Source organism: Lutzomyia longipalpis, chromosome 3, assembly GCF_024334085.1.
Source record: "Lutzomyia longipalpis isolate SR_M1_2022 chromosome 3, ASM2433408v1".
Classification (NCBI taxonomy): Eukaryota; Metazoa; Arthropoda; class Insecta; order Diptera; family Psychodidae; genus Lutzomyia; species Lutzomyia longipalpis.
Genome location: NC_074709.1, coordinates 4,439,503 through 4,452,270, shown reverse-complemented (window position 1 = coordinate 4,452,270; position 12,768 = coordinate 4,439,503). Strand labels below are relative to the sequence as shown.

Genomic DNA, 12,768 nt, shown 5'->3' with positions numbered 1-12,768 from the left:
AATCAAAAACACTAGATGGTTGGGTTGTACGTCCCGATGGAATTGAGGAATCAACAAATATTTTTAACACCCTCCAAGACGTTCCCATGGAAAATGGCGGCAATGATAACATTGATAACGGAGAAAAAATTGACAACAGTGGTGGAGATCCCCCAAGTCCCCCAGCTGCAGAAGAAAATGAACCAAAGCCCCCGCCTATTTTTGTACATGGTGTGGAGGATATAAAGCCACTGACAAATCTTCTTGAGTCTCTGGCAAAAGATGCGTATACTTTAAAGGCCATGAAAGATAAGCAAGTAAAAATCCAGCCCAAAACTAGTAAGATATACAGTGTCTTGCTGAAGGAGTTAAGGGAAAGAAAAGCAGACCTGCATTCGTATCAGTGCAAGAAAGACAGAAGTTTCCGCGTTGTGCTGAGAAATTTGCATCATTCTACTGCCGTCGAGGACATCAAAGAGGCACTCAAGAACATGGGCCACATAGTCACGAGCATCACAAACATCAGGAACCGTGCCAATAAAGCTCCACTTCCAATGTTTTATGTAAACCTGCAGCAACAGCAAAACAACAAGGATATTTATGAGATTACGCGCATGCTAAACACCATAGTTGTGATTGAAGCCCCTCACGCAAAAAGGGAAATTCCTCAATGCCAAAAATGCCAGCGTTATGGCCACACGAAATCTTTCTGTCACAGACCATCTCGTTGTGTAAAATGTTCGGGAAATCATGATACAAAGAGTTGCACGCGGAAGTCTCGGGATGAGAACGTCAAATGTGTAAACTGCGATGGAGATCATCCGGCGAATTATCGAGGCTGCATCGTTCACAAACAACTACAGCAAAAGCTCTACCCAAAGCTCAGAGAAAAAAGATTGGAAAGAGAGGGACAACCTATGACGTCACAAAATGAGGAGCGGTCTTATGCGGATGCTGTGAGAGGTACAAACACAGAGACAAATTCTTCGCAAACAAATTCGGGTGGTGACGACATGAGGGAACTCAAGGAGATGATGAAAACACTGATGCAACAAATGAGCTCAATGATGAACTTACTCACCGTCTTTGTAAGTAAAAGCAACAACAACAATAAGAAAAATTCAAAATGATTGTGCTACTAAAATATGCTGTCTGGAATGCCAATGGCTTGTGCCACCGTGCACAAGAACTAAAACATTTTTTGCTTATAAATGATATTGATATAATGCTAATATCTGAGACTCACTTTACGGAGAAGAGTCACTTTAAAGTCCCAAATTACACACTGTATCACACAAATCACCCAGACCAAAGTGCCCATGGTGGTGCCGCGATTCTCATAAAGTCCACTTTAATGCACCATGAATGTGAAAAATATTGCAAAGATTACCTACAAGCAACCTCTGTGTCTGTTAATACACTAAATGGCCCAATACAATTCTCAGCTGTCTATTGTCCTCCGAAACACAAAATTAAAATGCCTCAATTCCAAGAATTTTTTGCAACACTGGGCAACAAATTTTTGGCAGCTGGAGATTACAATGCAAAAAATGTTTTTTGGGGCTCGAGATTGACGACGGCAAAGGGGCGTGAGCTTTATAGGGCTATGGAAAAAAATGGATTGCATCACCTGTCTACAGGTGAACCAACCTACTGGCCCAGCGACATCAATAAAATTCCTGATTTGATTGATTTTTGCATAGTTAAGGGAATTGACCCGAAGAAATGCTCTGTTGAGTCAAGCTTTGACCTTTCCTCTGATCATTCTCCTCTGTTGGGAAAAATGCACGCAGAAATTCCACCTAAATGTCGAAAACCGACCTTGTGTAGCAAGAAAACAAATTGGAATGAATTTAGACGGAGGATTGAGGAGGAGCTAAATCAGCAGATTCGATTGAAAGCACCTGGGGATGTTGAGGTGGCACTGAGGAGTTTTACGGAATCCATACAGAGAGCAGCATGGGACTCGACCCCCGTTCAGGAAAATAGGCCCCCCACCATGTTTTGTCCTGTGGCTGTACAGGAAAAAATCAAGGAAAACCGAAAGCTCAGAAGAAGATGGCAAATTACTAGGTCTCCTATTGATAAGAAAATTTTTAACAAAGCTACAGAGGAATTGAGAAATCTTTTGCGTGAGGTAACAAATAATTCAATACAGCACTATTTGGAAGAGCTATCTCCTACGGAAGCTACCGGATATGATTTATGGAAGGTCACCCGAAATCTCAAGCAGCCTCAAAAACAAATTCCACCGATACGTAAACCAGACGGAAAATGGGCAAGAACATACACGGAAAAGGCTGAAGTCTTCGCTAACCATTTGGAAAAAACCTTCACTCCCTGGTCAAATGCTGCTGTACCTGTTGACTCTCAGTTGGGTGACAGAAATGTAGATTCCTACGGCGAAACCGTCCAGATCCAAAAGTTCACTTTAAAGGAAATTAAAAACACGATATGTAAGGAGATGAATCCTAAAAAGGCGGCTGGCTATGACCTAATCACTGGTAGAGTGTTAAAGGAGCTTCCTGTCAGTGGCTTTAGAATGATTACCATACTCCTGAACGCCGTCTTGAGATTGCATTATTTCCCTGTACAATGGAAGGTTGCCCAAATTATTGTTCTCCCGAAGCCTGGAAAAAAGCCCGAGGATGTCGCGTCTTATAGGCCGATAAGTCTTCTTCCAGTTCTTTCAAAGGTATTTGAAAAGCTGTTTTTAAAAAGATTGAGACCAATGATCGCACACGGACAACTCATCCCAAGTCATCAATTTGGCTTTAGAGCCGAACATGCAACTGTAGAACAAGTGCATCGGATGGTGAACGTGATCAACCGCAGCCTGGAGGACGGAAAATATTGCTCTGCAGTATTTTTAGACGTGAGCCAAGCCTTTGATAAGGTTTGGCACGAGGGTATATGTGCCAAACTCCAAAGATCCATTCCACACTCCTTCTTTAGAATTCTTGAATCTTATTTGAGGGACAGATTCTTTTATGTTCGGCTCCAAAATGAGTCCTCGGACTTGCGCAGCATAAAGTCTGGTGTGCCGCAAGGCAGTGTTCTCGGCCCCTTTCTTTACCTTATGTACACAGCGGATCTCCCCTTGTCATCCAACACCACAACATACACTTATGCTGATGACACAGCAATCATGGCGGTTCATGAGGATCCTGCGATAGCAAGCAAATTTCTACAAAAGCACTTGGACTCAATTTCTGAATGGCTGGAGCTCTGGCAAATAAAAGTCAACGAGAACAAATCGCAGCACATTACATTTGCCTTGAAGAATGGATCTTGCCCTTCGGTCTCACTTAACAACCAAAGCATACCTCAAACTGAAGAAGTGAAGTATTTGGGAATTCATTTGGATAGGAGATTGAATTGGAGGAGCCATATATGGGCAAAACGGAAGCATCTCAGTATCCTCACCAGACAGATGTATTGGTTTCTTGGAAGGAGGTCAAAAATGTCTCTGGAGAATAAGATCCTCTTGTACAAAACTGTTATTATCCCAATCTGGGCATACGGGATACAGCTGTGGGGGTCTGCAGCAGCCTCTAACATAGAAATTCTCGAGAGATTCCAAAATAAAACCATACGTATGATAGTGGGAGCTCCTTGGTTCGTTCCAAACCAAATCATTCTGAACGACGTGGACATTAAGCCAGTGAAGGAGGTGGCACTGCAGAGAAGCAAATCATATAAAGAGAGGCTCAACAATCATCCAAACACTTCGGTGGAACGTGATATTCTTTTAGTCAACAATATGAACAGGAGACTGCGTAGACACTGGCCTAGTGATTTGTATCAAAATTAATATTGTTCAAGAAATGTGCTTTGTTTTTTAAAGTAATGATTGTTTGTAAGTGTAGAAATACGGGTTTTTGCACCACATGTCCTATTGTATCAAAATCAAGAATTGTTGTAAAGTGTTGTACACAGGAAAACAAAATAAAGGAGTCCCAAAAAAAAAAAAAAAAAAAAAAAATAAAAGAAATGAAAAAATTCTAAAATATTCACACAAGTTTATATTTTTTACATTCAAATAAAAATTAGTTAAAAATAAAACAAAACAAGAAGGAAAAACAAAAAATAGAATGAAGAAGATTCAAAAAAAAAAATGACTTACTTTTAAAATATGAAACTTCTGTGTTATCCACGGTGATCGGCTCGTAGCCCCATTCCCTTGAAGGCGTTATTGATCTTTGTCTTGTTTCGACCTGTTAACGGCAAGGACATTGTGTGGCTTAGGATTAATAATCTACAACAAATTTTTCGTGGAAAAGCGCATAAAAATGTAAATATCAGTTAGTAGAGCCATCGTATGAAAGAAAACAGGAAGAAAAGAAGAAGAAAAGTTAATAAGTAATTGTAAGAAAATTAAAAGTAAAAAAAATCAAATCTTAGAGAAGAATTAAATGCATTTCTTTTTACCGTAACGCCAACAAATGCTCGATCGACACCAAATCGATTCCTTGCCATGACACAGTAGGTTCCTGAATCCTGGATGAGACAACTTTCAAGGGTATATCGTACATAGTCGTCGGTTACTTCTTTGTAGGTTCGTGTATTCTTGGAGAGATCTCGCAAACCCTTCATGAAAACCACTAAAAGGAGCAAGAAGGAGGAGAATAAGGATAAGATCTCCTCGAAGGTAATTTGAGAGATAAAATTCTTGAACTTACATTGTGGTTTGGGATCACCGAGAATTCTGAAGGATATTTGAAGATTGTCCCCAGTCTTAAGGACCATCTCCTTGGGTGGTCTATCGAGGATCTGTGGGGGCTTACCACCCTTCACCGTGGCCGGCGCAATCACATGAACGTGGGCAATGCTGTCGGATTTGCCAAATGCATTTGTAGCGCGGCATGTGTAGGTTCCTGACTGCTTATCGGTGGCACTGCTCACGGCCAATGTGTAGACACCCTCTTCGGCGTATGTTTTGACCTTATCGCTCGGCGCAACAGGATCCCTGCCGTACAACCATTGCACCTCCACAGGCCCATGAACTTCCACCTGCAGCCCAATTGTTCCACCAATGGGCACCAAGTTGTCCGACAAAACTGTGGAGAAGTGCGGCTTATTCGGGTCACGATGGAAGAAACCGTGTGTCCTCTCAAAGATACTCTGATCCTTGCCCGTAAACTCCACTGTGTGCTTCACCTGATCCGAATGTCCGGGATTTTCGGCTTTGCAAATGTATATGCCATTGTCCGCCGGTGAGGGTTTAGCAATGAGAAGGCGACAGAAGCCATCGTAAGAGTCCTGCTGCTCATACTTCTTACTCATGTGCGTATCAAGCTCTTCGCCATCCTTATACCAAGTGATCGTTGGACGTGGCTGTCCGCGTACTCTGCACTCCAGAACTAATTCATTCACATTGATGTTGTAGGTGTCTAATAGGGGAGGGAAAAAATTATGAAAATTAAATCATATTCTTAGTTTTATTACAAAAAAAGGGAATTTTTAGAAGTAATTTTTGCTTGCTAATCAAGATTCAAAATTTATATTTTTAAAAAATCTCAAATAATAAAATTATTAAAATATTCTTTAAACTTCAAACATAATTTTATGATTTAATAAAAGGATTTAAAGGATATTTTGAATCTTGACAAAATTAGCATTTAATTCCACATCAATTGTAAATTATTTAGACTTTTTTACAGGGTGCACAAATACACCAACAGATAACATTTAATGAAAATGAAATTAATGAAAAAAAAGTGTTGGGATAAAAATGTTTCTTTTTTTTTCTTTTTGAGGAAAGCACGTTGCTTACGTACAAAGCTCACGGAAGCCTTCGAAAGCTATTGCTGTATGATAAAATTCCCCAAATACCTTTGATACTCCTGGTAAAAGTAGGTGGCATTGGGGTACTTTCAAACCCTTCGTACACCTTCAATTTTGAACTTGACTCCGCTTGTCCGTGGGCATTGCGCACCATGCACGAGTACTCAGCTGAATCCTCCGGAACTGCCCCAAAGATCTCCAATGTGGCCAAGCCACCGTTGAAGGTGGTGCGGTAGCGTGATGAGCTTTCGAGTGGAATGTGATTTTTCGACCAGATAACCTCTGAATCAACATCACCCATCAGATTGGCGATCAACTTGATTGTGGATCCTTCGGCGGCTGTTCTATCCATTAGGGGTGTTGTAAATTGGGGTTTCCTCCTTGTATCGCGATGCCTGAATGCTGTGCTCGATTTTGGCACTGCTTGGGATGATCCTTGGGATGATCTTTCATGGTGTTTGCCACGAATGATCTTTTTGCCGTCAAATGTGAGATGATGATCGAGCTTTTTGTCAAAGGTGCCATCTTGAATGCGACACGTGTAGTGCCCACTGTCTTCAGCTGTTGCTCCACTGATCATCAACCTATTGACGCCACTTCCATCGGAAAAGCACTCAAAACGATCACCCTGAAGGGGTTTGTTGTCTCTGTACCAGGATACTTTTGGTGATCCTCTCACGAGGCATTCGAAGATCAATTGGTTTGTTTTATCATTGTAGAAATCTGTTAAAAAAGAATTCATTTTTGAAAATAAATACAAAATTCATTACAAATCCAACTGACCTAGAAGTTTATCCGAGAGCACCACAGTGGCTTCCTTCTTCGGCTGCACCCTCTCATTAACGATCACCTTCGCAGAGGAATAAACGGTGTTGATGGCATTTTCAATGCGGCACGAATATTCGCCAGAATCGGATTGGGTCAAATTTCTAATTTCAAGCATGACTACCCCATTGCGACACTCAGTGGAATACTTTGTGGCATCATGTGGAATTTCTTGACCATTCCGGCGCCACGTAACTCTTGGCTCATTTCCACGTACGCAACACATCAATTTCGCCGTTGATCCTTCATTCGCTGCAACATTCTTCAAATAAGTCTCAAAGACCAATTTATGTCGTTCCTCTTCGCGCATTCTTTCAGCTCGACTAAGGGGTTTATCAGTCAATTCTTCATGTTTCTCCTCCTTGGGCTTCCTTCTGCCCACAATCTCCTCATCATCGGGAACTTCGGGCTTCGGGTCCTTTTTAACCCTTGGCACACCCTTTAGGGAATTAACGTCGACATGACACGAAACTTCTTGCTGTTGTTGCTCATTGGATAATTTGCACGTATATAGGGCACTATCGGAACTTTCGGGATGCATAATGATGAGCTTTCTTAGGGAATTGTCTGAGATGAAGGCGAATTTGTCGGTTTGTGTTATCTCAATGTTATCTCTGAACCATGAGATTTTTGGGGGAGGATCACCCGTGACAAAACACTCAAGGATAATTTCATTTGTGTCTGCATGAAATGAATCTGAAAGAGGGATTTACATTTAAATCGTAACCCTTTTTTTTTAAGGGATGACAAGGACATTCGTTGCCGTGTGCCTTCAGTAGACCATCTTTTGTGGATTTTCTTTATTTCTTTCGAATAAATATAGTCAAACAAGGCTAGATTTAATTAAAACGAAAAACCACAGCTAAAATGTTAAGCTGCTACAACATAGAATGAGGAACTAGGATTTCATTTTTGATGTCCTAAAAGGATAATTCCTTTGGAGTTTAAAATCACTCAAAATGATCCTTCAACAACCATTTTTTCACAGCTTTTCTACCTTTCATTGCACTGGTGAACAAGGGAGGAAGATCAGCCGTAGCTGTGGCTCCTTTAGCGGAATAAATTTCAAGGAAAGCCGTCGAGGATATCGTTCCGGCTGCATTGAAAACATTCACTTTGTACCGTGCCGAATCGGCTTTTGTGGGATTTTGAAATTCAAGCACAATCAACCCATCCTCATTGGAACTCTTAACATCCAATCCCGGCACATAGGGCTCCCCATTTTTGAACCACTTCACATTCAGCTGCGGCCCCATGGCGAAGCATGAGAATTTCACTGGGATACCCTCTTGAACGGTACGATTTGTCAGGTGGGTGAGGAAGATGGGGGTTGTGTCTCCAGCCAGCAACTCCGCTGCATCTTTCTTCTTTTGCCCACGCTTTTTTCCACGAGCTTTTCGTGCTGCCTCCGTTTTGAGGTCCATTCCGTACCGGGGATTAAGATGAACTAATCACATCTCAATTTCCCCCCACAAATTAGCCCATCAATTGGGGAGTTTAATTGCGCATGAGTTACCTCATTGCAACCAGGAAAGAGGGTCTACTGAATGTCACACATTGTAGTACAACTCTTATAAAATTAGCCAAACTCCCAAATTGCTTGGAAGAAGATTGAATGGCATGAGATATTTTAATCAACTGAGACCTGTGTGTGTATGCGCGGAAAGCAGTGAAAAGCTCGGAAGCAAAGAGAAATTCGTAAAACTAAAAATTCTCTAAACTTACCAACTTCAGGAGGATCCACAGACGACAAAAGGATGCACAGAACAAGACACTAAACACAGAATAAGAGATTTTTCCTCCAATTTTGGAGGATGAGACTTTACAAGAAAAATTCATGCAGAATTTACCAGAGATCGGCCGGGAGAATGTTGGTGGTATAACATCCACTGGTGGTGGTTCAAACACTGTTATGTTGCACGATGTGGAAATGGCATGGAAGGCATTCTTTGCCGTACACGTCCATTCACCAGCATCTTCTGGCAGTACATTGAGAATATCAATCAATGCATTATTCTCCTTGGTGGCATTCTTAACGCGTGGCCCCACCACAACACCAATACCATTGTGGGTCCATTTCATCTGAGGCTCAGGACCATTGCAGATGGTGAAGAGTTTGAGTTTTGCCCCAACGGGAACGGTACGATCAGCCAAATGGGTAACAAAGCTCAATCTATTCTTCATTTCAACGGGTGCTGCCTCTTCCTTGGCTCCCTTTGCTTTGGGTTTCTTCCCAACCTTCTTCTTTGGTGGCTCCTTAACTGGTTCGGGACTTGGTGCGAGTTTTGCCAGTTCAGCATCTCTACCCTCGAAGACGAGGTAGTGGCCCGTTTGTTCGCGCTTCAGATTATTTTCAGCAATGCAGACAAACACCCCGCTATCCTTGGGCATGGGTTTCGTGATGATAAGCTGGCAAACACCATCATCAAGCTCAACGGGTTTGTAACGATCATCTCTGATTTCATTGCCTTCCCGCATCCATGATATCTTTGGCTTTGGATTACCACGGACATGGCACTCAAGGATAATTTCATCCGTATCAAACAGGTAGGTATCTGCAGTGAAAGAAAATGAATTTATAAGAAAATGAAGAAAATGCTCTAGAAGACGGTATTTTGTTCAATAATTTGAATTGATTTGACGCAAACTTCAGGACGTTATCGGCCGTATTTGGAGAAAAATTGTGAAGCGACGCGTAAAATATTATTGAAAAAAAAATCGTTTTTGACACAAAAATAAGGAAATTAGACTTGTAAGGATAGATAGAAGATGAGTTAAAGAAACAGGAAAACATTGTAGGAGTACGAAATAAAAAATTACAACATAGTTGATTGGAAATCAAGAGGCAAATGGATTTAAGGTTAGAAAAGACTACCAACGTACGCGTTTGAACAACCGACGCCTCAAGCTTCCGCCATTTTTCATTATTTAAATGAATTTCTTGTTTCATTGATTCTTGTGTCCTCCTTACCTTTAAGTCCAATGACAAATGTTGATGGAACTTCAACACCTTTCCTGTCTTCGTACACCATGAGCGTTGCACTTGTATTAATTTGCCCTGCGATGTTTGTTACGACACATTTGTACTCTCCAGTATCATCGGTTTGAGCATCAAAGAACTCCAGTACACCCAGACCATCCCTACTTGAATTGCGCACTGTGGTGGTGTAGTTAACAGGTGAGCCATTCTTGAACCACTCAAAGTGCGGGTTGTGCCCTTCGACGTAGCATGAGAGTTTGACTTTTGACCCAACGGCACACACTCTGTTCTCCAGTGGAGCAGAGAAAGCCAATTTTGTCCTGGCATCATTGAGAACTTTATCCAAACGACTCGGTGTCTTGGAGACTGTTCTTCTCATTGGTGATTCCGTGTCTTCCTCCTCAACTGCCATTGCTGATTCACGACGCACAACAATCGGTTGTAGGGCTGCTTCACGTGCCCTACGCTCAGCTTCTTCCTTTTCACGGATCTTCTGATGATCCACATGGAAGACACCGTGAACGGGTTCAGTTTCATAAACTTCACGACCTTCGAAGAGGACATAGTGCGATAGTTCTGCCTTGCCCATACTATTCTCAAGTTGGCAAATGTAGCGTCCACTGTGCTTACGCTGTGGGTTGCTAATGACAAACTCAATGCTTCCATCTTCATGCTCAAACTGCTGGAACGTACCATCGGGATTTACGGTAAGTCCATCTTTCATCCATGAAACCCTCGGCATCGGTTGCCCACGAATATGGCTGTCGATTACCAGCTCATCAGTGTTGATATGATAGTTATCTAAGAAGATACAAAAAACAGCGCAAGGTCATTCAAGGACATTTGGGAGAAAAAAGCGAAAATCTCTTACCTTTAAGAGCTCTCGTGAACATTGGCGGAAAATCTGCAGTCAGCTTAGCTGAATAGACTTCCAGGGTGCAGGAACAAGTGATGGTGCTGCATGAATTCTTCGCAACCACAGAATACTCACCAGAATCATCAACTGTGGGATTCAGGAAGTGCGCCACAGCAAAGCCATCACTGTTGGTAATTTTGAGCACAGGCGATGGCGCAAATCCAGCACCATTCTTCAACCACTTCAAATTGGGCTCGGGTCCAGCAACAAAGCACGTCAACTTCACGGGTTGTCCCTCCTTCACGATGCGATTCGTGAGTCGGGACTGGAATACCAATGATAGCCTTGCATTGGGTATTCCCGTTGATTCCTTCTTTTCCTTCTTCTTCCCCAGTTTGCGTCCTTTGGGTTTCTGTGTCTCGTCGCGCGGTTGCAACTCAACTGGTGTAGCTGATTGACTTTCCACAAGGGTTCTGTGGGTTATCCGTTGGCTACCTTTGTAGTTTGTTGCCGTACACGAATACGTGCCACTATCTTTACACGATGGGGCGTGAATGAGTAAATCACACACCCCATTGGCATGCTCAACTTGTTGAATTCTCTCATCCGGTGGCAACTCCACTTCGTCCTTTGCCCATACTATTGTTGCCCTCGGATGTGCGCGCACCTTGCACGAAAGAATAAGATCATTCTCCGCAGCATGGTAGGTGTCTGCAATGTAAAACCGAAAATAGCATCAATTTTATTTATTTGGCTTTTATATAATAGAAAATCAATTAATCTCTTATTTAGCTACCTACATGGCTATGTAATTTATAGCCAGAGGAGATTGATTGTTTTTGTGATCTTGCAATGAATGATTTATCGCATTTATCTCATAAATTAGTTTATAAATTCATGAATTGCTCTATTTTCAGCACATGGGGCAATTTGGTTTAACTCTTTAAGGATTATTGGTACGTAGGCTATCCTGAATATTCAATATTTTATTTTTTTGAATTTCTAATCACACAACACGTTTTAACCGATTAAACTGATTAAGTATGGTGATGATAAAATATATTCCTTATGCTGGACGCGAAAGGGTTAACGATTTAATGGAATTACAAGAGAGACAAAAGGTGAAAATCTCTCAATTCTCTTTGGGTGAAAGAGACGCAGTATTTCTTACCGTGCTGGCTCTCTCGAAACAAAAATGTTGTAAACATTGCAGTGAGTGAAGTGTCTGAAGGATCGGAAGATTGAGAAGATCCTGTGATTCTCCTGACTAAAAAAATGAACCAGGATGTGTTTTGATGAATTCCAGATTTTCAAAAATGCGAATATTGTTGAAGATTCAAATTCAAATTGTTAGGGCGGTAACTTCAGGGTGGTTAGGTTAGTTTAGAAGAAGAAGAGTTAAGCGACATGAGAAAAGTTGTGAAATAAGTTGCTCTACGTTTTTATTGAATGTGAATTAATTATCGAAGTAAGGAGGATAAAAATAATGAGATATAGAAGAGAAGTAAGAATAAATCATATTTCAGGTGAAAGACACGAAGGAAATATTGAGATCAAAAGAGAAAAGCTGTTGGAAAAAAGAGAAGAAAGAAAGGTTAGGAACGTTAGAAAATATGGCCATTTTGTAAAGAAAGTAGGAATTTATAAATCATGACTGGTATTCTTGGATAGACACCTTTCAAGATCAAGATAAAGATCAAAATCAAGACCAAGATTGTCGGTATTCTACTTTACGACGAATTATCCAGGAAAGTAAAATCAAAATTTGCGTTATCCTACTTGTCAGTTTCTTGATTTCAGTTGCCCGCGACGGGTGTTTATTTTATTTCTCGTGGAGAAGCGGAGAGAAACTGGTCCAGAAGGGGCGACGCGGTTTGAATGTAAGGAAGACCCAGAGAGAGTGTTTTGCAGATTTTGTGTCAAGTGGAGGGAATTCTTCAAAAATCTTTGATTGTCATTCCACTGGCCACAACTCCGCGTGGGATCATCTCACAGTTTTACTAAATAATAAAGGCCCACCCAAAAAGTCCAAAAATGAATGGAACAAGGTAATTTTTATATAAAAAAAAATTTTGTTCATAATTGATATTACAGGAAGATTAGAACGATAGAGAAGAGACCACCAAGCCAACTGTAATGTTTGGATAGGTTCAAATGTAGAATATCTTTGTTTTAGCCGAAATTTGATATAATTATCAATAATATAGTCTTGTTCGATTCTGAACAAATATTGTAAAAGAATTTCACTGAAGTTCTCAAATCTTCCTTCTGCAAATTATTGCAACATAATAATCTCGCATAAGCCAACCATCCCCCAGATCTCAATTAATTCCTTTTATCT

At 41.1% G+C, this 12,768-nt stretch overlaps 1 protein-coding gene across 8 annotated transcripts in view; it reads right to left on the bottom strand.

Moving 5' to 3' along the window:
• The window catches only part of LOC129793736 (titin-like), a 63,441-nt gene that overhangs the window by 22,131 nt on the left and 28,542 nt on the right, over window positions 1-12,768 (bottom strand). For 4 of the 8 annotated variants that reach the window (XM_055833981.1, XM_055833984.1, XM_055833983.1 and 1 more), the window contains 6 exons: window positions 10,443-11,138; window positions 9,563-10,372; window positions 8,442-9,146; window positions 4,662-5,372; window positions 4,411-4,583; window positions 4,106-4,196 (listed from right to left, as the gene is read on the bottom strand). In XM_055833981.1, coding sequence (XP_055689956.1) covers window positions 4,106-4,196; window positions 4,411-4,583; window positions 4,662-5,372; window positions 8,442-9,146; window positions 9,563-10,372; window positions 10,443-11,138 — 3,186 coding nt within the window. Of the gene's footprint in view, window positions 1-4,105; window positions 4,197-4,410; window positions 4,584-4,661; window positions 5,373-5,814; window positions 6,490-6,549; window positions 7,288-8,441; window positions 9,147-9,562; window positions 10,373-10,442; window positions 11,139-12,768 lie in introns of all 8 variants that reach the window. The other 4 variants (XM_055833985.1, XM_055833986.1, XM_055833988.1 and 1 more) reach the window with 2 other exon arrangements.